The 23,798-nt window shown below is 40.7% G+C and overlaps 1 protein-coding gene across 20 annotated transcripts in view; it reads right to left on the bottom strand.

Moving 5' to 3' along the window:
• Positions 1 to 16,060, bottom strand: part of SRRM1 (serine and arginine repetitive matrix 1) — a 36,952-nt gene extending 20,892 nt beyond the window's left edge. For 4 of the 20 annotated variants that reach the window (XR_009501608.1, XM_059915955.1, XM_059915954.1 and 1 more), the window contains exons 1-9: positions 15,916 to 16,059; positions 13,214 to 13,303; positions 12,783 to 12,905; positions 10,483 to 10,653; positions 9,736 to 9,851; positions 8,231 to 8,434; positions 7,254 to 7,448; positions 6,844 to 6,963; positions 4,586 to 4,860 (exon numbers count right to left, since the gene is read on the bottom strand). Coding sequence is in view for 19 of the 20 variants with exons in the window: in XM_059915955.1 (XP_059771938.1) it covers positions 4,586 to 4,860; positions 6,844 to 6,963; positions 7,254 to 7,448; positions 8,231 to 8,434; positions 9,736 to 9,851; positions 10,483 to 10,653; positions 12,783 to 12,905; positions 13,214 to 13,303; positions 15,916 to 15,936 (1,315 nt within the window). In the remaining variant the exon portion in view is untranslated. Of the gene's footprint in view, positions 1 to 4,585; positions 4,861 to 6,843; positions 6,964 to 7,253; positions 7,449 to 8,230; positions 8,435 to 9,735; positions 9,852 to 10,482; positions 10,654 to 11,341; positions 11,604 to 12,363; positions 12,494 to 12,782; positions 12,906 to 13,213; positions 13,304 to 15,577; positions 15,679 to 15,915 lie in introns of those variants that run through there. The other 16 variants (XM_059915963.1, XM_059915956.1, XM_059915958.1 and 13 more) reach the window with 11 other exon arrangements.
• Between the last annotated feature and the right edge of the window lie 7,738 nt (positions 16,061 to 23,798).

Below are 23,798 nucleotides of genomic sequence, written 5' to 3'. Positions count from 1 at the left end.
GGCCCGCGCACCGCGATGAAGAGTGGCCCCTGCTCGCCGCAACTGGAGAAAGCCCTCGCACAGAAACGAAGACCCAACACAGCCAAAAATAAATAAATAAATAAATTTATTTAAAAAAAAAGAAAAGAAAAGTAATGAAGATGATAAATGACATAAGATCTGATGAAATTTTCACAGAGAAAAATATCTGGTCTGGAGAAGAGGAACAAATTAGTCACCTAAGAGGCTGAAGGCTTTTGATGTAGAGTATAACCTTCACAATAGCATGAGGGACTTAAACTACCTGTAGAAACGTAGACCTTCACAATGGTGAAAATATTAAATGCTAAGGCTAGAGGATCCTTTCCAAAGATTAAAAAAAAAAAAAAAAAAGTAACCTCAACCGAAGTCATGCGGGTAATTGAAGTGGACTAGGATCTGAACCCAAGACACCATTTCTGTTATCTATGGCATAGGCTTTCATTTCTAACAATTACTATCTCTGTCTACATTATCCATCCCATTGCTTCAACTAATGTCAGAAGTACAGACACAGATAATCATTAATCTTACCCTAGATTAACCTGAAACTTCATTTGAGACCATTCCTCTAAGAACTAGACTTGAAAACGATATGATCCCCTCAGTACCCTTACACCTGTTTGTTCAATTAAAGCAATTAACATGGAATGTTTAACCTAGAATTTAGACACATTTCATTTAACAGAGGCTCATTCAGAATTCTGTAAAGGCTTATTCTAAGGGGCAGTAATTTAGCAATCTAATCATCTTTGCTGAAGTAATCCAACTGAAGAATTTACCACTATACTTTTAAAAATACCAGCATTTTATTAATTCTACCTAATAAGCCTTTTGGACAAATCACTGGATTGGGTAAAGAATCCAATGACTAGATAATCTAGTGATTATCTAATTATCATGAAATATAGTAGCAAGACTGCATTTAAAACTTGTATTTTAGGGCTTCCCTGGTGGCGCAGTGCTTAAGAATCCACCTGCCAATGCAGGGGACACGGGTTCGAGCCCTGGTCCAGGAAGATCCCACATGCCGCGGAGCAACTAAGCCCGTGCACCACAACTACTGAGCCTGCGCTCTAGAGCCTGTGAGCCACAACTACTGAAGCCTGCACGCCTAGAGCCCATGGTCTGCAACGAGAAGCCACCGCAATAAAGAGTAGCCCCCGCTCGCCGCAACTAGAGAAAAGCCTGCGCGCAGCAATGAAGACCCAATGCAGCCAAAAAGTCCAAACAAACAAAAAAAACTTGTATTTTGAGAAATTCAAAGACATGAAATAGAAATGTCTTTAAATTTTAAAGGATTCTAAGCTATTTTTTGGGTCAGTACTCTTCATTTTTAAGTGTCAGTTAATCTTCAATTCTTGAAAAAATATTATAGGCATCTAGTCATAAACCCAAACGTCAAAGTACCCCCTTAAAGAACTGGGTTCCAAAATGTGTTTGGGAGCTGGTTGTTTGGATGCCAGAATGCATTTTCCCCTAAGAAACATTAAAAATGTGGTTATGTTTGCTATATAGTTGGCAAATACCTATTTAGTAAATAATACAATTGAACTACAACATTACATTTTTTCCCCACAGAAACTTGTATTTGGAGTTTTATCCTGATCTAATCTCTCAATAATGGCTTGGCTACAAGTCTTAAGTCATTGTTGATATAATCAGCATTAAACAGTACCCATTATATACCCCCTACTCTGGTTTAATAAGACTGACTGAATTGTAGCATTATTAATTTCATAAATGTTTCATCAATGTTTGCTTGTCTAGATAAGATTTTCAACACCTTATTTTTATTAAAAAGTTTATTTGTATGTTAATGTTTCATTTTTAGTATTTAAGGGGCAAAATCATTCTAGCATGATGTCTGAAATCTCCCAAGTCAATTGAAAAACAGAATTTTAAATTTACTTCAATAGTCCTATTAATTATTAACCTTGCAGACTTGCTCAAAAGATCACTTGTAAAGATAAGTCACTCTGTGACCAGAATTAGTAAAATAATCCGTAAGTATCTAGAGCACACTCATATGGTTATGTTGATCTAACTCAAAATTATCACCACCACCATAGGTATAGATCCCCTGTAAACATACTTCATTAAATATTCCACTGATTTCAAAGCACTGTTTTATGTACTAAGATAATGCCAATTTAACTACAACATGCCATCGATTACAAAATGCTTCCTGAGGACCCTTTCAGATGAGAATGTATATTATACTCCAAATAATTTACCTCTAATTCTCCAAAATAGTTTTCCTGCCTCCCTCCCACTCCATTCACACACTACTAACAGCAGAACCTTAAAGCCCTGATTGATGACTACCCCACAAAATACAAAAGTAAAATCTATCACATTTCAATGGTATCAATGCTCTTATTAGCAATGGAGACTGCAAGAAAGGAATTTCTGAAATCATACTACCAGGTACAGAAGCTGAAAAACTTAACCTTGCCTTCTATTTCCCTCCTTTAGCAATCAAAACAGGCATGTGGGGGTAGGAAAGTTGGGAAAGTGTACATTTCTGAACTGGGAATGAGAACCCAAATTCTAGTCCTGGATGGTTGACCTTGACCAAATCACTTAACCTGAGAACCTATGACAACCTCTGAAGTCTTTCCTAGCTCTGAAATTTCATCACAGAGGGTTGGGATTGTTTTACTATAAAAAGCTATTTATCTCCAAGTAGTTACAACCAATATTCAGCCTCAATGGACAAAAGGCAGCCTCTCACTACACTACCCACAGTCAATCTCTTTGGCTGGGTTTTGTTTGGACATGGAAGACCTGTCCCATAAGCCACAGGAACATAACTGGCCCTTTGTCTTCCACCTTGACTTCTCTCCTATGTACATATCCACTGTGATTTGTTTCCAGAAAAGCAGCAGCCCACTCTTCCCGACAACATATCAAGACACAAGAGGTTGGTATCTGTGCAGACCCTAACAAAGGTTAACAAGTAATTCTTAACAATCAACCTATTTAACAAGGATTCAGTCCTTCTGCTCAGGTACTTTTATTACCCTTTGGCTGTATGATGTAAACAGAAAAATCATAATCTGATGTGTTTTTGCAAAGGAACAGGTAGGAACATTCAAACTATTATTTTACTAGAGAACTTTCTGGCTCCAGACAAAGGAAAGAAGTATTCAGAAGTGCAAAAACTTCACAGGAAAAGAAAAAATAGGTCAGGACAACAGGCATCAGATTTGGACACGGTGAATGGAAACTATTTTGAACAAAAAGTAACATGGGACATGATATTATGAAAATAAGTGATCTTAAGACACCCCTCCCATACTTATGCCTGAACCTGTAAGACCTAAAGGTTTCTCTATTTTTATCCAGTTGCCTAAGTCTAAAGAGCCAATGCAACAAAAATGACCAAATAATATTTATGTTATCAGCAAATTAGCCTGTTAAGGTTCAGAAAATAATTTGTACATTACTCTTTACAAATTACCATCATCTGTCCAGTACCCCCCTCACTCTGATAGCTTGTCTATACCTCACAGTAACAGAGATCAAAAAAGCAAAATTTGCCTTTCTAGAACTGCCACACTGCAGGGTTGTGGGGCCAGTGGGTGGTGGTGGGGTGGACACAAATGAAGCAGCAGGGTGCTGATTAGAAATCCTGCTCTCACCAACTTCATAAAAACATACAGTCAAGATTTTGCCTGAGGTATCCCCGATTTCTTCATTTATAACCTGAAAATTTAAATGTGATCAGAGCAACCCCAGTATATATTAATCTACAGAATGCTCCTTAACATTCAATTACTATACCAGTTCTTTTAAGATCTCCCCCTCCCCCACTACTCACCTATCACATTGTGTGTATCATTCCAGTCCTAAGCACCAAAGGCCCAATTCAAATGGATACCATAGTTTTTCTCCATGTATATTTAATGCTAAAGAAACAAACCCCAACAGACCACAACCCTCACTCGGACTAACATGGCATTCTACTTGCCTGGCAGGATCACAGATCATAAATTCCTCAGAAATCAATATGCAGAATAAAGCAAGGACAATACTCAGAAGAACCCTGCCTAGGGCCTAAATTAAAAAAACAAATCAGCTTTTAGGAGGACACCATGTCCCTCCCTAGGAAGTACAATGTGGCCAAGAAAGAAATAAAGCAGAATATGAAGTCCTCAAATAAGATATCAAACAAAAAATCTGCAGGGTAAAAAAAAAAAAGTTAACTGGTCTCATAGTAATAAAAAGATGCCTTACCATGACAACAAAAACTTCGGTAAGCTACCCCAACTCAAACAGCCCACGGCTGGTAACAGTACACTTCTCCACCTACTCAATGCCAGAGGGCACTGCTAAAAACAAAACACTTTTACATGTAAACTCCATTTCAACAAACAACAAGAACTTAAAGCAGGAAAGAAAAGGTGAGCTTCTAAGCAAATTTACAAAAAACATGACATACAAATATTACCCAGCAACTTCATACTTTGAAGGGAGTAGGGGATAGCAACAAGTGACTAGGTATTTTGTGGCCAAATGAAGAAAAGAAAGAACATATTGTTTTTATGTGCTTGATTTTTACCTTTACCTGAAGTTCTCCCTGGAGAGACAGAAACACGACTTTTCCTCGTACGGTTTGACTGCTGGGGTGTCGGGGAATGACGAGTTTTTGGTGGTGGAGTTGCTGGAGGTGATGGCCTGTGCCTTCGCCTCGGAGGACTTGCTGAAGGAGATAACCTACGAGTTTTTCGAGGGGGGCTGGATGTCCTCTTTGGAGGCTTCTTTGGCGGTGACCGGGAACGAGATGAAGAAGAGGACGAGCTACTCCCAGACAAGGATGCCGATGAACGCCTTCTTCTGTGGAATAAAGTACTCATGTTCATTAACTGCATACTTACAGAAAATGACCTTACAGGCATGTACAGTTTACACAACAATACAGCTATTTTTATCCAACTTTTGAGTTTATGTAGCTAAGCACATAAATGAGTTTTTTTTTAATGTGAAACAAAACCATAACCTAGGACAGGAAACAGCTAGTTCTGAGACTAACTAAATAACTTATTCTGATAAATGCTTCTGAGTTCTTTCCAGTAGTTATAAAATATGTCAAGTGCTATAAGAGAATAACTAACCAGTCTCTTCCCTCCTTAGGAATAATATGAGTGTTTTGGAGTTTGCATACAAAATTTGGGTGGCAAAGTATTTTTTTCATTTAATAACACAATGTCATGCAACCTTTACGTTGCCTTTTTTAAAAAAACGTGCAAGATTAGGAATTCATTTAGCTACATAAACTTAGAAGCAGGGGACTCTCGAATTCTGCGGCAAAATCTGTGGTAAGTTCTGTTGCAATTATGTGTACCTGCAGAATTCACCTTTGGCGGAAGAATTCCTGAGAACCTGAAAAAAAGAAACCCTACCTTAAGTGTGAGATAAAAACTGGCTGAAAGGGAATCTTACACAATCTGCAAATTATCTTGACTGTTAAATGGCTCAGTAAGCAATTAAAACAGGCTGCTTGCAGAACTCCAATATAAGAAGTAGCTGTTTCCACTAATCTTATGCTAGAAAGCACCAGTATTACTTTTTCTCCAAAGGAGAAACAATCAATTTTAGAAAAGTGTGATGCCTAAATTGACTGACCATTTACATCTTCAGTCTCATTTATCAGTAGTAACATCAATTCCGTAATTTTTAGTAGTAGTTATAAAAAATGGTTCAATATACCTTGACAAGCCCTCCCCAAAGAAAAATATCTTGTTTGTTTTTGCTTTATTTTGGCCACACCACGTGGCTTGTGGGATCTCAGTTCACCGACCAGGGACAGAACCCGGGCCACAGCAGTGAAAGCGCCAAATCCTAACCACTAGACCACCAGGGAATTCCCGAAAAGTATCTTTTTAAAGAATATGGGACTCTGAAAAATCTCAGACTGCAGAAACAAAATTACGGACCTTACCGCTTCCCCTCTTTTATTTCCAAGTTGATTTGGTTCCTTGAAAAAAACCTTATAGACTCAAAACACAAAAAATTCTGTCCTAAGTATAATCTGAAGCACAATCATCAGTTCCTTCCAAAAACAAGTGAAATGCATCATAAAGAACGCACAAAACTCTGCTACCAGTGCACCATGCCTCCACTTCGGGCAGGTGTAGCAACAGTCTGTTTGTTAAAAGTTACAGATCCTAACATTTTACCTTATTCTAATTTAAAAATGATTTTTAAAAAAGAAAACTGGTATTGAGAGAGTGACTTTTATGCTCAGTCTCTTCAAAAATAGATACCAAACTGCTAATAATGGTTAAATCTATGGAATGGGATTGTGGGTAATTTTCAATTCATCTTATTTCTATTTGAATTGTTTACAATAAGTACTCTTCTTTAATATGAAAAAGACACATTAAGAAAGGTATAACGCAAATGGGTTATTTTAATACTGGTAAAGCAGTTTATCGGCTCTGTAGTCATCTATATTCAGAAACTAGTGGTAATTAAAAGCCAAAGGGAGAAGGTGGCTAATTCCCTTACTTGATAGGATTTCTTGGTAGGGTCTGAAATGGTAAAGATTAACACAAATAACTGGTAAGATTAACACAAATTCACCAATAATTTGTTTTTTATTTTCCAACACTAGACTAGTGTTATCACTGCACAAATAGCAGCATTACATCTCAAATGAGGTATCTCTTTATAAGACATTACCTATTATTACTCATGAGTTTTTTCCAGGGGAGCACTAATTCAAAGATAAGCCTAAAACAAACATGGTGTGCTTTCATACACCTCACAATTCCAAACTGAAAGAAAACAAAAAACAAAAAACCCCAAAACTCTCACCGTCTCACTGGAGATCTACTCCTTCTATGCCTTGGTGGAGGAGGCATTCGTCTCGGTGGAGTTCTTCTTCGAGGAGATGGCCGTCTTCTTGGGCTTGGCCGCCTTCTAGGTGAGTATGATCTGCCATAACAGAATTAGAATCTGAGTAAACCATGAGCAAGGAATGAATTCCTTAACATAGTTTTCTCAACAGCTACATTTTAAAAAATGGATTTCAAGGGACACAATTTTCTATTTGTGTAGAGATTTTTAATGGAACCTAGAAAGTGTCCCTAAATTGTCGCTGGAAATCCAAAGCGTAACACTTGTGCTAAATGTTTTCCACAGCTTTGATATAATTTACCTAATTCTACCTAGGAGAGTAGCACATAAAACCTAAGATCTACGCAGATCTAAAAGCCACTACTCACCTTGATCGGGATCTATGGCGTCTTCTCGGTCGAGTATGAGAAGGAGAGCGAGAACGTGTCCGGGATCTTGACTTGGAACGCGACCGAGATCTTGGTCGGGTCTTCTCCTTTTCCTTTTCCTTTTTGGAGTTTTTCTCCGGAGAAGGTTCTTTAGGCTCTGGTACTGGTTCAGGCTTGGGAACTTTCAGGATGTCACTGTGTGGGGGGAAAAAAATGCTTATTTTGTGCCTTTTCTACTCAGAGTCCTAAGTCTTAATACAGTAATATAAAAAAGCTGTTTCTTTAAAAAGTTTTCAAAATCCATGAAGACATCTAGAAAGATATATACACATCAGTGAAATCCAGTGAACTAACAATTCTAATCACATACATTTTTTTTTAAAGTGCAAATCCGTCCATAATAGTGGGGGAGGGACTTCCCTGTGGCACAGTGGTTGGGAGTCCGCCTGCCAGTGCAGGGGACTCGGGTTTGAGCCCTGGTCTGGGAAGATCCCACATACCGCAGAGCAACTGGGCCCATGCGCCACAACTGCTGAGCCTGCACTCTAGAGCCCGTGAGCCACAACTGCTGAGCCTGTGTGCCACAACTACTAAGGCCTGCACACCTAGAGCCCACGCTCCGCAACAAGAGAGGCCACTGCAATGAGAAGCCTGTGCACCTCAACGAAAACCCAACGCCTCCAATAAATAAATAAATTAATTTATAAAAAAAAAAAAATAGTGGGGGAAAAAAGGCAAGTTATAGTATATAAAATATCTGAAGCAACACAACCAACAGATAGCAGTGGTCACCTTTGGGTCATCTTATACTCCCCTATACAATTTGAATTTCTTTTCAACAAGCTAACTTTATAATTTAAAAAATCTACAAGTAAAACAAGTAAGTTTATGTTTTTAACTCACAGGTATCATATTTACGGTCACTTAATTAACAGCCTAAAACTGTGATATTTATAAATGAATTTTTATGTACTTGCCTAGTAGAAGTGGCCTCTTGTACTGAAGGTTCTTTTACTTTCACTGACGGCTCTGGGAGCTCTGGAGTTTTTTCCTTCTTCTCTGGAGCAGGGGAAGGACTCCGGCTCTTGGTTCTGTGACGGGGAGATCGAGAATGACTGCGCTTTCTCTCTCTCCTGACAGGGGAAGATCGTCTTCTAGGGGAAGGAGATCTGGATTTGCGTCTAGGATGAAAGCAATTTTTTTTCAGGTTTTTTGAATAACGTGGACTGGGGAAGAGGGTCAAAAGGAGAAGTGAGATTAATCTATTTAATTACACCATTATTGTTTATATCTGAGAAGTTCCTTATGGAAATAAGATATCCGATCACACTTACTTAATAGGAAAAGGGCCAACAGAAAACCAGAAAAACAAGCAAATGAAGGATAACAACATTCTCCAGTATGCCAGTTATAACAGAGGAATACATTGACGTAGGACTCTAGATTTAGGTTCTCAATCATTCCCAGAGATGAGAAGACCAAAGAACAACTTTTCAGAGAAAGCAGATGCATAAAAGGAAGGAAATATATAATAATAAGTCAAACCTTAAAAAAACAGAGTTTAGATGCAGACAGATCCCACCAGAGTTCATCAGGTAGTCTAGGTATTCCAGAAAAAATGACTAGTGCAATTAAAGCAAAATGTTCTTCAGAAGAGGATAAATAAATCAAACTTGCATAAGACAGCTTTTTTGGAAGAGAAGAAGCTCCCTTTCCATTTCAATAATAGTTTCCCTAACTTGAAGTAAAACAGTAGACCTGGTTCATCAACAAATAGTTATCATTATGATTTGTGCATAACTCTAGAAATACTGCTTCCCTGATAAGCAGCTTTTAATATCAAGTATATAAATAAAGGGGACAAAGATATTACCTCCTCTCTTTACTAATTCCAGCTCATTTATGAAGAAATTAGCAGAACCCTAAAAATGAAAAGCCTAATGGAATTCTCACCACTCACCACAAATATAAAGCTGAACTGTGGATTTGAAAATGGGAACCTAACCATAGTCTCAGTGGAAGGAAAAAGAAAGCAAATATATGTTTTGGGTTCAGCACAACCATCTAAGAAACGTAGAACAGGGAATTAGGTAAGTACAATAGGAAGGGCTAGTGGGTACAGATTTCTAATTAAAAAACTAAAGAAAAAAAAATTGGAGTACACTAAAATAATAACTCAAAATAATTTAAACTAAAGCAATATGAAAGACAAGTCTAGATTTTGATTTAGGAATTAGGGGGTTGACTAATTCACCAAGATTTTAGAGATAATTATTATAGTCAAAAGATGATCTCTCTCAAAAAAAAGATGAAATATTTTAGTCCAGAGGCAAGCCATAGCTCACCATGAAAACTGTATGATGGAAGAAATTCTCTGAATAGTGCTGTTAGCTTCCTTTTTTAACTGTGTAACTTTCTGGACACAAAATACTTTAATACCTAACGTACTTATAAAACACTAGGTATGCAGATTGTACTGTACCTTCTTGGGCTTCGAGACCGCTCCCTTTTTTCTCTGCTGCTTTCTTTTTCTTCCTTATCCCTCTTATCCTTGTCTTCATCTTGCTTTTTCATAGATGCCAACTTTTCTTGTTCAATCTGTAAAGATCAGGTTTTCAAAGTAAACAGTTGAACATTTGAGATCAACAAGCAAACTGAAGACTACACCTGATAAACACCAATGTTAAATATAACTGTCATTTCATCAGCCCCTGGTTTTCAACAAGACTGTTCTTTCTTCATCCATACTACACACTTTAAGATTGGTGCTGAATACTTGTTGAAAATTAATCCCCAACAAATGAACTAAAAAAAATGGCTGTTTTCAAGCTTACTAAAAAAAAAAAAAAAAAAAAAATCACATTTATCTTATCTTTTGTGATTTAACATGTATTGCCTATATGAAGAGCTTGTGCTTACCTTTTACACTGTTATTAAAGTTCAATTTTCTTTTAATCTAGATGTACTATACATACATACATATATATATACACTTTTTTTTTTTTTAATTAAATATACCAAATCATTGGACTCTGGGACAATGACATTCTAAACTCTGTTTGGGTAGGGGGGTGGGAGTGGGAGAAGTTGAGAACCAAAACTGAACGTTCAAATATATCACAGCAAAGGAAAACATACTGATCCTAGCTGGGACATGTAAAATTTACAGTCTCTCAGCAGTCTGGATACTACTCTCTCAAATCAAACACGAAAAAGAAAAGGCCATTACCTGTCTCTGTTTTATTTCTTCTTTCTTCAGCTCTAGGAAAGCAGAAGGGATTCCAGCGATGTTTTCTTGTGCGCTTAAGAGCAGGGGCCACAGCTCTCCCATAAATTCTCTAGCATTTTTTCCATTCAAAAACCCAGTCAGGTTGATTTGCATCATTTTGGAGTCTGGATTCTGCAAAAAGACATGACAGGAAGAGGAACAGGTTACTTCAAAACAAACCAACCGACCAACCTAAAACTCATTTAAATTAGTATTTTTTAAGTCTATCATAGGGGCTTAGATACATATATATTCTTTACTATTTTAAAAATAGCTTTCCCTAGTAGTTTTTCAGCAATATAATCTCTAGCACAGATTACCAAATTCTCTCTCACTCTACCAAAAGCCATCAGAGAGCCTGTTAATCCTTTGTGGATTTCGTAAGTATTTTTAGACTATGGCTGTTAGTGGGCCTTACATTTATTAACTTTAAAAACCATCATGGAACATCCACAAATTCTTGCATTTACTAATATGGAAAGTGTTTGCTTGCTTGGAAATTTTCGCTCAATGAGAAAGGGAAAAGTACATAAACTGTTCACTTCTCTCTAACACTGTAGATAGCTTTCTATAAAATATCTACTGTCCAGTTATGAAAACTATCAAGTTATGCATGCACTCTAACTTTTGAAGACTAAGCTGAAAGCCTGACTTCTACATAAGGAAAATCTATTTTAACAATGCCTTGAATTCTCAACTGTCCACAAAGAGCTAAGAGGTCAAGATTTCTCAAAAATAACTGGATTTTTAAATGCTAAATCTGTTGGTCAAGCAACAAGGTCCATATAACAAGCACAGCTCAATAGCACAAAGCAAGTACAGATTCCAGGTGTCTTCAGTTTCTTCTTGGAACCTTGGGGGTTTGGAATCGCCAAGTCCCCTGTAGAGAAAGATGTTCCCTTGGCTTGCTTCCGACTCCCTACTGCAACTCAACCACCTTGAGTTTAATGTTATATCATTTATCTAAATTGCAAAAGACGAACAAGCAATAATGAGTACACAACCACAAAAAAAGAAAAGATTGTTTAAAAAAGTTCTAAACTTTAATCTCATGCTCACTACAAGGGGAATACTACCAGATACTTAGGTTTTTAAAATGCACTAAAATACAAATCAGTAAAGCATTTCTCTAATAAAATCTATCTTTAATCATCATTTAAAAAACTTTTTCCCATATTCCTGGTTTTCTAAATAAAATGTATACATTTAAAAGGAAGCACTTTCTTAAAATTAAATAGTATTTGAAAGTATTCAAAACAAAACGTAATTACCAAATTGTATCTTAAAAATAGAAATACCTTATCAGTTGAAATGCCAACTGTTCTGTCAAAACACAAGGGCGAACTCTTTGGGAAAAGGATTAATGTAAAAGTAAATTCACATTGGTATATTTGCCAAAAGGTTATACGGTGCATCTTACTGTCCTTTGGGTTGTCGTGGCAAAATAGCAAACTATTTTATAATAAAACTGTTTTTAAACATCAATTGTATCGTCACCTCATATTATCTCACGTATGAAGAAAGGAACAATTACATTAACTGGCTCTAATAATACTGTCAATTTATTTCAGTCTGAAGTTTAACTACAATGTAAACAAAAAATTCTGTGCCTAAGATGTAACTGATGACTAGCTGACATGCAGCTACAACTAAAAACTTTAGTTCCTTGATTATTTTAAAAACAATATCCAATCAAATCAGAATTGCCCCTCATGCTTCACATAAAAGTCCATCTCATAATAGTATTTTTGAAGAGCAGTGTATAGATTTACCCATTGCTCTTTCCTGTTTGTATTTTTTGTTGTTGTTGTTGTTGATGTTTGGCCACTTTACACAACTCACCTCCAAACACACACTGCATCATCAAGGGAGTTGGGTCAGAGCGACATTGGGACACTCACTCTGCTGTGACCTAATAAGGTGATGGTGCTATACTTCAGACGCAAGGAATAACTTCCATTTTGGTTCAGGCCTTTTAAATCATAAATCACATTATCATTAGAAAATTGCTGTCAAAGTAACTTAACATGTAACAGCAAAATTACAAACAATAAGTTTGATTTTTCACCTGTGTAGCTTTCAAAACTATGTACCTTCACTAAACTTCCAGCCTTAATAGTTGTTTACAAAGTGAATTCTTTTCACAACAAACATTGTAAAATAACCCTCCTATATTTGTACTCCATAGAAAAATTCAGTTTCCATAGATTCACAAAATTATGTCACATATTCAGAAATAAGAGCCACTTGTATATTATTACCTTCACTTCCAGCTGGTTGAATATAAACTCAATCACAACATCATCTTCAAACCCAAGGATTTCCGTTACTCGTTTTGTTATCCAAGGCTTTATAACCTCCAAATTTACTTTGCTCATGTCCACCTGATAAAACATGCAGGCAGTTATTACTGAGTACAACTTCACAATCCTAAAAGAAAGCTCACATAAGAATTTTGTCTAATGAAGTTCCTTTTGGTTTATGAAATTCTTTTGTTTAGCATGGTACAATTTAGCTCATCCTTATTTGTTTGCGCTAGTCTCTGTGTGTGTGTTGTTGTGGCTAAAAGATGGAAAATGTTTAATTATAAATGTTTTCCTTAGTATTCATGTTACAGTCCATCTCCAAAACAACCAAAATGCTTGAATCAACTGTGCTATAAAGGTGCAGAACAGTTTATCCAAAAGAATACCTTTTTTTCTAGGCATTCTGCGAATTTCAGCTGCTTCAGTAGCTTCTTCTGTTTGTTGCTGAACCGATTATCCTGTTCTGCACTTGTTCCCTGCAGGAAGAGAAACACATTTCAATTAAGAGCTCAAAGTTAAATTCCTGCTTTTTATCAGCTAATGATGGCTATGACCTTTACAGGTGAAACAGAGTAATCAAGTAAACAGAAACACCATAGCTAATATTCATAGGTACAAAATGTGTACTCTTTTCCCAACAGAGCTAACATTTTGAAAACTTGACTATTTAAAATTTACAAAACATATGCTCACTGTAACAAGTCAAACAACATGCAGACTACAGCATAAACCTAACACCTCCTCCACAACCAAGTTAAGTTTGATGTGTATCTTTTTCACCTCTTTCTATGCTAATAGACATTTAAGGGTTTTCAATAAAATACAGAAAATACTAACATATACTTTTAAACAAGACCATTAAGTTTCATCCCCTTCTGGAAGCCAGTAGCATGCTTGCAAAATTATTGTGGCAATGCATATAAACAGGGGGAAAATGAAAAACAACAGCCTGAGACTATGTTGTGTTAGTTTTCACAACTTTCAGAACTTGGAATGCATGAGAAATATAGGTTTACCTTAATAAACTCAATTTCTGTAAAGAAACTGGAAAAATGAGAGCTTACAAATACTACATTAGGACATCAAGTAATCACTAGTCTGAGTTTTGTCATTCCCACTGGCCCAATTAAATACGGAAATAGCTGGGTGTGATATGAAATCTACTGATTGGTTCACAGAGTTGGCCACTGTCCCTTGGAAAGTGATCAAGAAAATTCTTTTAGGAAGGTAAAGAACCTGTATTAGAATCCCAGCTCTGTCACTACTTAAGCCATATGACCTCAAAGTTACTTAACCTGTCCGAGAATGTTTCCTTACTTGCTAAAATCCGCCTTGCAGGGCTGTGTACATCAGAAATGATATACATACGGTAACTGGCATGTGGCAGAAGTCCAGCAAATGAAAGCTACTATTTCTACCTTAACTGAAAAATTCAGTTTACTACCTGAATGACAGTGTACTAAAAGGATAACTGCCCTAATATCTTTTAACTCAGAGCTTAAATCCTATCCAATCAACTCCTCTAAGGAACTGTAGGCAGTATATAAGCACTGCACCCTTTTCTTCCAGATTTTTACCAACACTAAAAGCAAACCTCGTTTTTAAATTTGTCAGCCATCTTGCTCTTTTTCTTTTGGAATTCCTTTCCATAGGAAATAAAAAATGAAAAGAACAGGCTGTGTTTCAAAATATTCCATTCAGACTACAAGAAATATTGAGTATTTACTACAAAATACTTTGATAGAAATTACAAAATGGAGAGTTCACCTGCAGTGTGAAAATTTGATAAACTCAATTGAAACTACCATTACATAAATAACCATAGTACTGTTTGCATAACCCAAGAATAGTCAAATAACTGGCTGCGTTAAGTCAAATGCCTTTAATAACACTTAAACCTTTAATGAAAACCTAGTTAGCACATTTAAAGTCAACTGAAAAGGAATTTCAACGCTGGTTTTGGAGTGTCTAGAGCTATCTTTACTAAAGTCCCAGTCTTCCCCTCTTTTAACTTTTCCTTTAAAAACACACATACAAACTGCATATTATATGCTCCAGAGAGTAGAAAGAGCCAACTTACATGACATATAAATTCTGACTTAGACCAACTGGTCTCCATACGGTCCGTTCTGCATTAAAAAGAACTTGCAGACTCTAGTCCTATTAGTGTCACTTGCCCACCCATCTAGATCTCGACTGGGTGCTCATTCCCTACAGGAGTGAAAAAGGGGACGAACAGGCTCCAGCAGGCGCCCGATAAAGCATGGGCCCTCAGGGCCAACTACGACGAGAAAACGTCCCCGTCTGCAAGTGAGGCAACTTTCCTCCAGCGGACTTTCAAAAGAGTAAAACAAACGGGGAGGGTGAGGGGTGAGGAACGGTGAGCGGGAAGAAGAGTTGATCCACCCCATTCCTCCGCCTCCACACACGCGCATACTTTTTGTTGCACCCTCTGCCCCGAGAGTCTCAGATTCAAACGTTCTAACCACAAATTATCGGCGTTCCCCTCCCTGAAGGAATATCAAATTGGGCGGGAGCTCCCGCGAACTCTGACCCCGAGCCTTCGCGAAGGCTTAGACCAGGAAGGGGGGGGGGGTCGGCGCCCGCTTTCTCAAGAAAAGCGGCTTAACGCTGCTTCCGGTCCACGCTCTCCTGGGGCGGTACCCCCAAACCCGTCCTCCCCAGGACCCTGCAGCCGCCGGTCACCACAGGGTTTCCCTCCGGCCTCCCCCCAGGGACTTCCTCCTCACGGTCCGCTAGGCCCCAGGACCCGGCGACGCGCGCGGCTCGGCCCGCAGGCCCCCGCCAAGCAGGCGGGCGGGCGACGAGGTACCGCTTCGGGCCATTCCCGCCGCCATTTTCCGGCGACCGTCGCCGCCGCGTAGGGGGGGACGATTCCGGAGGAGGAGACTGCGCAGGGGCGCACCGGTCCCCGCCGCAGGGCAGAGGGGAGCGTCCGCTGGCACCGAGGACCCTTAGGATCTTCGAAGCTTCCGCTCGCTGGCTACCCCGTCCCGAGCTCAGGCCTCCTGCCGGGCTTTACCGATAAGCCCCTCACCTCACCCCAGATCCCCGCGTTCCCACTTACGCGGAAGAATCCCGCGTCCATCTTGCTGCCTCGCTCGGAGATCGCTCCCTGTCCCAAGGTGCACCGCGCCGCCGCGACGGAGGGCGGGACCGGCAGGGAAAGCCGAGCGCCCGGACGCAGAGCGGGCCGCTCCACCCGCCCCACCAGCCGACACGAGGCCGCGCCTGCTCAGTGTGGCGAGCGCCCGGTACGCGTGCGCACGCGCGTTCAGGGAGGCGGGCTGCTACCAGGCTCAGAGCCTCCCCAGTGGCCAGTCAGGGAGGAAAGCCTCGCGATCGCAGCAAATTGGGTGGGGGAGAGACAGAGAGAGAGAGAGAGAGAGAGAGAGAGAAAGAGTGTGTCGTCGGGTCGCCCCGCCCTGCGAATCCTTTTGTGGAGCTCAACCGGCCTTGTTCCCGGAGCGTGAATTGACCCATCCTTCCACCCGTAGTGGCGGAGGCCTCCCGCCCTGGGGGGCCCATGGAGCGATTGAAGAGAAAAGCTGTTACCTCAGAGTGACGCTAGTGGGGCCGCCCGTGTCGTTATGAAAGTTGTGACTGTGTTGTTTTTACGAGTTTACCAGTTACTGAGATCGGCCCTGAAGTAGTCGAGCTATGCAGTATGAGTGAAATCTGCATTCTGGCCCCGCTCCCTCGGCTTTCCCTCTCGTCTGCGCACAACTCCTTAGCTTTGGGGAGAAGCTGGAACTGTGGTTTAGATGAATTTCGGTTTCGGCTGCCGCGTCCCCACGCTAGCGGGCAGGAAGCTGAGGAGAAACGTGGCCCCCGGAGAGGGCCTGACGGAGAAGCGAAGCGGCCTGCCTCCAGGCCTCGGGGCCCTCGGAGTCCTCGGCCTCCGCCTCGGCGGCCCAGCTCTGCCTCCCCAGTGCCCTGCTCCGGCTGCGAGGGCTCCGGCGTCGGATGCCTTCTGCCGGACTTGCCCTAAGCGCTCTCTTTTTCTCTGAGAGGAAGCATGTGACCATTCTCTGACCATCTTTTGTAAAATACCCCCCACCACACACACACGCGCGCGCGCGCGCACACGCAAACACTCTAGCCTCCCTTTCCTGCTTTTTGTTCACAGCACTCATCTTGAAACTGTGTGTTTACTCTCGTGGCTTTAAATACCAACTGCCTCCTAACAACGTCATAGATTTCCAGCTCAGATCTCTCTCTCGAGCTTCAAACGTGTATTGGCAGCGTTCTCCGGGACGTTTCCACTTGGCTAGACGGCTCCTGGTTCCTCCTCCTGTCTCCCGAGCACCCTCCACCCCGCCGAAAAACCGACCCGCTCCTCCCAAAGTCTTCCCTGCCTCGGTTGATGGCAGTATCTTTACTTTTCTTTAAGACACAAGCCTTGGTTTCGTTCTTGACTCCTCTTCCTCTTATATCCCGCTTCCAAACTGTCAAGAACCCGCTCTGCTATCATCCTGCTTCAAAGCACTGTCATCTTTGGCCTGAACTTCTGCCCTGGGCTCCTAACTGGTCTCCCTGCTTCTGCCCTTGCCACTCAGCATCTATTCTAAATGCAGCAGAGTGATCCCGTTAGAAAACCTTAGGCGTATCATTCTTAAGCTCAAAACCTCCCTATTAATAGTCCCTTATTTTTCTCAGAGCAAAAGTGGAATCCGACCTGATGCTCCCCTATTTCTTCTTTGATCTCATCTAGTACCCTAACACTGGTCACTGCTTGAACTTCTTAAGCTAGCTCCTGCCTCAAGACCTTCGTAGTGGTAACTTCTGCTCTTCCCCCCAGATAGCTACTTGCAAATTTCAAGATTTTACTCAAGTATCACCTACTCAATGAGGCTACCCTGACTGCCCCATTGGAAATTGCTCACATACTCTCTCTACATCCCTGATGTCTCTCTCTTTTTTTTTTTTTTTTTGGCTGCGTTGGGTCTTAGTTGTGGCACACACCATCTTTTTGTTGCGGCTCGGGGGCTCTTCCTTGCGGTGCGCGGGCTTCTCTCTCGTTGCGTTGAGCGGGCTCCAGAGCGCGTGTGCTCTGTAGTTGCCGCACACGGGCTTAGTTGCCCCATGGCACGTGGGATCTTAGTTCCCCGACCAGGGATTGAACCCGCGTCCCCTGCATTGGAATGCGGATTCTAAACCATTGGACCACCAAGGAAGTCCCCCACTGATGTCGCTTAATCTACTCTGGTTTTCCCCATAGCATTTATCACCTTCTAGTATTTACCTATTTTTAATGTGTTTATTATCTGTTCCCCACACTAGAATGTAAGCTCCATAAAGTCAGGGCGTCTGTCTTTTTTGTACACTGATATGACCCTAGCACCTAGAACAGTGTCTGGCACATAGTACAGGCTCAAATAAATTTTGCGGAATGAACAAAAGCTTTGTCAGAGGGTCAAAGATGGGGAAGTAACTGGTTTCCACATAACAAGCCAGTTAACCAGATGGAACTATGAAATCACAATGCACATCTTATTAGTATTCTCGATGATTCTGATTAGTCATTCTGTTTTATCCTTCCTTCACTGTTTCTGCTCTTTTGCTGCCAATCTTGTAAATGCTGGTTTTCTGTCTGGTTCTGTCATTGACTCTTTTGTCATTTCCCTCAGAAAAGGTGACCTATCTGTCCTCTCTTGGTTTCAATTACCTTTTTGTCTCTCAAATCTCTATATACCAGGCACAGGTCTGCCCCAGACCTATATTTTCAACTTCCTGCTGACATTCGCTTGGATGTCTGTAGGCACCTCAAACTGAATTCATCTTCTGTCACCTGTCTCACCCTCTCTTTTCCCATTCTCAATGAGTGAGCACACATTTCTCCTTGTCATCGTTCTTCTCTTCACACTCTATAACCATCACATCTTGCCTTTTCACCTCAGTCAACTTCCTTCTGGCCCCATTGCCTCTTGAATTCAGGCAATTTGGATTATTGTCTGGATCATTGCACTGACCTATTAAGCATTTTCCCTGCCTTCAGGGTTGTTGTCTCCATCCTATATCCAGAGTGATTTTCCAAGATGATATCTTGATTCTTTCACTCCCTTGTTTAAAACTCATCAGTGGCGGGGCTTCCCTGGTGGCGCAGTGGTTCAGAATCTGCCTGCCAATGCAGGGGACACGGGTTCGAGCCCTGGTCTGGGAAGATCCCACATGCCACGGAGCAACTGGGCCCGTGAGCCACAACTACTGAGCCTGCGCGTCTGGAGCCTGTGCTCCGCAACAAGAGAGGCCTCGATAGAGGCGCGGCGCGCGCACCACGATGAAGAGTGGCCCCCGCTTGCCACAACTAGAGAAAGCCCTCGCACAAAAACGAAGACCCAACACAGCCATAAATAAATAAATAAATAAAATTTAAAAAAACCAAAAAAACCCAAAAAAAACTCATCAGTGGCTTCTCAGTTGTCCTCCAGATAAAGCCCAAACTAGTGACTGTGACTTACAAAGTCCTTTATGATTTGTTTACTGCTCCCTTCTCCAGACTCATCTCCTGAGTTAATCTGCTCCCTCTCCCCATGTCTCACTTCTTTTTTTTTTTTTTTGCTTTAAGGTTTAATTAAATATCACCTATTTCTGTGATAGCAACATCTATATAAATAACATGAGGCCAATAAAATTGCATAGGATTCTGAAAGTCAAACTAGTCTCTATCTCCCTGGTATTGTCACAACGCTAAGAAGCCAAAAGGAGAAGAAACATGGTATCAGGAGCAATTTGTTTTGTACATCTCACGTGGTACAGTTTGTAATAGGTTTATGGAAAAGTCAGGTTGCCCTTCTTTTTTTTGCCATTTGTTTTCTTTTATCGACATAGATGTCAGTTTCTTTTTTTTTTTATACAGCAGGTTCTTATTAGTCATCAGTTTTATACACATCAGTATATACATGTCAATCCCAATCGCCCAATTCATCACACCACCATCCCCACCCCCCCCAGCGTGTCACACTTCTAAACTGCAGCCACACTGAACTACAGACACTAGTCTAATGATGAACAGGTTAGGTTTCAAAAGTCAGTTTTTTGTCTGTACGTTGGTAAGTAAGCCAAAAGAGACTAAGAAGTGACTCAAATGTCACCTGCTCATGTGAGCCTTTCCTGAGCAGCCTTCCAGAAAATAGAACCCTTACCACCACCCCATCCTACCTTGCTTTATTTTTTCTTCATAGTACCTGACATTGTTATCTATTTTGTTTACATGCTTACTGTCTTTGCCCTCTTAAAAAAAAAAAAGAAAGCTCTATGAGGGCAAAAATCTTGTCCTCTTGTTCACCATTAAAGCCTTAGTGTCTGAACAGTATCTAGCACATTCTTGGAAGTCCATAAATATTTGTTGAATGAATGTACGAGTGAGAGTCTAAGGCTCAGTCACCAAAAGCATTTCTACCAATGAGAGAGTCTGGTCTTTGAAATATAACCATTGATTCTATAAGGAAAAGTCCACATGGAAAAATCTGTTGAGGCAGAGAAGGCTCCTCCCTAGAGGTGCAGTGGAGAACTACAATACTTGGCAGTGAAAGTATTTGCAGACACCGTCTCCTGTAAACTCTGATGCTGTGCAGATCAAAATGGGCCTTCAAGCCAAGAAGCCATCCCCAGGGTGGCTCTTTGCTATGCCTGGTCTTTAATTCCTCAAATACACTGAACTTCAAAAAGCTAATAGGCATCCAACCTTGGTGCTGATCCTCTAGGTATAGGCTCCATTTCCTCTACTGCTTTTCCTCATTGCTTGTTGATTGCTGTTAATGGTATAGGGGTTTCATTTGTTGCCTATTGTCTCTGTCCTCTAGACTCACTCCTACTGAAAATACATTCACCGCTGTGCTCAAAGACACTTTCCAGAGTAAAATGTATCAGCTTTTATCTATCAGTCATTTTTATCTCAGTTATGAGATTATTTTAGTCTATAGCTTGTTTGGTAAATTTGTTTCATTTTGAGATTGATGAAGAAATCTTTTGGGAATAAAGGAAAATAAAAGCTTAGTTGATTTATCAATAATAGATCAAGCTGTCAAACTATAAGAAGATTTCTGTTTGTGTTTGCATATATAAATATCTAACGTATAAGACATAGAAGTAGCAACCTGGGGTTTTCTGAACCTCACACTTTCCTAGTCTAATAGCAAGGCTCACTAGATGGCGATCTACCCTTTCAGGATAACATACCTCTTTGGCCAGGACTTGTTTCTAGAAATAAGTAAACTATCACAAAGACATATGGTTTGATTTGTTGTTTTTTTACTGAGCGTTACTCTGTGCTCAGCATGGTATTCTTAGATATAGTAAGAGATACAAAGGAAGTTTAAGACAGTCTTCAGAGAGCTTATAGCCAGAAAGATAACAGCAACAGGCAAAGAAGAAAACTGTAACTGTCTGCTTTGCTTTCTAGCCCTTAGAAGGTCCCCCACAGATGCTATGTTAAGACGTTGTGTCGGCACATTTTTAAAAGAAGGGCTTGAAGAACAACGGAAGTGTCCATCAGCTGGGAAATAGGAGCCATAATTAGGAGAATTCTCTTTCCCATCTACGTTTTCTTGTGTTTCGATGACAGTATCTTTCTTTTATGTAGGGCCTCAAAATAATAGCATTTACCATTTTGTGGGGCATACTATGTCAGGCTTTATGTTAATGCTTTAAACACCTTAGATAATTCAGTCCTCTCAATAATACCTAGTAGGTTGTTATGGGCTGAATTTTGTCCTCCCAAAATTCAATGTTAGAGTCCTAACCCCAGGTACCTCATAATGTGATTGTATTTGGAGATAGGGTCTTTAAAGAGATAATTAAGTTAAAATGAGGTCATTAGGTGGGCCTTAATCCAATACCATTGGTGCCCTTATAAGAGGAAATTAGGACACAGACACATATAGAAAGAAGAACATGTGGGCATCTACAAGCCAAGGAGAGAGGTTTCAGAAGAAACCAACCCTGCCAACACCTTGATCTCAGACTTCTAGTCTCCAGAATTCAAGAAAATAAATTTCTGTTGTTTAAATCAACCAGTCTGTGTTACTTTCTTGGAGCAGCCCTCACAAGCTAATGCAGAGGTATTATCCCCATTCTAGAGATGAGTAAAGTGGGACCGAGGAAGGAGAAGTTAGTTGCCAAAAATCACACAGCCAGCATATAACAGAACTCAAGTTCAGGGTATGGTTTATCTGCTGAGGGATGAGACCACAACATTACAAACGACTTGACACTGAGGGAGGGAATGTAGACAGACCTTATCCTACTGGTCAGTCAGTAAGCAAACAAGCCTCCTCAATCTGGTCAGTGAATGCCTCCCAGTCTCACCCAGGTGAGAGGAAGGGAAAGCCAGAGAGGCCTGGCTCAACTTTCTTCACCTTTGGACTCAGAACTCTTCTGGCAGTGGTGGCCGTAAGTGGTCAGTGATGCAAATCATTCTTGACTTCATTTAAAATGAGCCACAACTCCTGTCATTCTAAGAGGTCTTTCTTTTTTCTCTTTAAAATTGGGGAAGTTTTAAGCTGAGGGTACATATCCCCCCCGCACCCAAATTCCCTAGCTGGGCAAGGTCCTTATCACATTGTCTTGTAAATGTAGAGCTAGCTAGAAACCAGACACAGGGAAGCCAGTCAGCAAATATAAATTTGGATCACACACCTTCCCTTTCGGCCTTGGGGAATGCCTGAGGGGTTGTGGTCCAGTGACCCATGGGCAATGGATAAAGACATTTAGGCCAGGTGTAGAGTGTATGAATTATGACTTGACCCGTTGCTTACATCCCAAGGAGGGTCACCATGTCTTATCAACAAATCAGGATTGTCTAACTTAAATGAACCTACAACCAGATGAGTGGGGGTAGTAGGGCCAGCATGTGCACTAATCATATCTAGACACCTACTCCCACAGTAGGAGTGGCTGGCATTCCTCCACTCTCCTAAGGTCCAGGCAGCAGCTGGAAAAAGGGTGAGGAGCTTCCATACCTGCAAGGCAACTCATGGACCATCACAGGCACCCAATATAGGTTGAGATGCTATGGTCTTCAACCTCACGCCAAAGAAGTATGTGTAAATGTAAAGTGAATTAATAGAAATGTTAGGCTAGAATAGGTAGATTAGACATTTTATATTGGAAAGTCTTTTGTTGTATTAAATAATCCTATAATAAAAAATATAAAATTTTTAAAAGGCTACCTCTGGTTTGTTTCTATTTCTTATATTAAAGCCAACTGAGTGAATACAAAACAATTCACTGCACAGACACTCTGTAGTTTGACACCCTAGAGTTTTTCTTTCCTAGAGGCTTAATTTTCATTTCCCCTGAACATTTAAGAGACACACCTGTACTGTTCTTCCTGCTTCACCCCAAGCTCCTCAAGATGGTGAATCTGGGCAGCCTGATTAAAAAATGTAGATTCTTGGGCCTCATCCCCAGAGTTGCGATCTGTGTGGAAGGCAGGAATCTGCATTTTGAATAAACATCCCCAGGAAATTCTGATAGGGAATCTTACTTTGGGAAACACCGTTTTGATTTTTCACTAAGAAGACCCTGAGAGCTGATTCTTAAAGCCAGAATCCTCTGCTTTAGACTCTCAGGGTAGTTTATGTCCCATTACCAGTTTTCCCCTGGTAAATCTTTGCAGAGCTCCACAAGGAAAGGCCAATGCTTATTATGTCCTCCAGAGGCTCCTTCTACATGTAGTCCAAACCTCACCCTCCCACAGCTTTCTCTTCTTGTGGAGTAAACATAATTTCTCCAGGGTGGCTCTGGAGGGACTGCGGAGCCATCAAAGCCCCCTGTCTCAAACCTCAGAGAAGACTGGGGGCCTCTGACCCAGATAATGGACCCCTCACAGTTGCAGACCACTGCCAAATACCCCCTTCAGTTGTGACCGGAAAACTGTGTCCACCTCTTGGTGAGTATAGAGCCAAAAGACACAACCAAGCCAAAGATCAGGGGAAGAAATGATTT

This window comes from Balaenoptera ricei, chromosome 1 (genome assembly GCF_028023285.1).
Source record: "Balaenoptera ricei isolate mBalRic1 chromosome 1, mBalRic1.hap2, whole genome shotgun sequence".
NCBI lineage: Eukaryota > Metazoa > Chordata > Mammalia > Artiodactyla > Balaenopteridae > Balaenoptera > Balaenoptera ricei.
The sequence above is the reverse complement of the archived record's forward strand: the minus strand, read 5'-3'. Positions and strand labels throughout refer to the sequence as shown.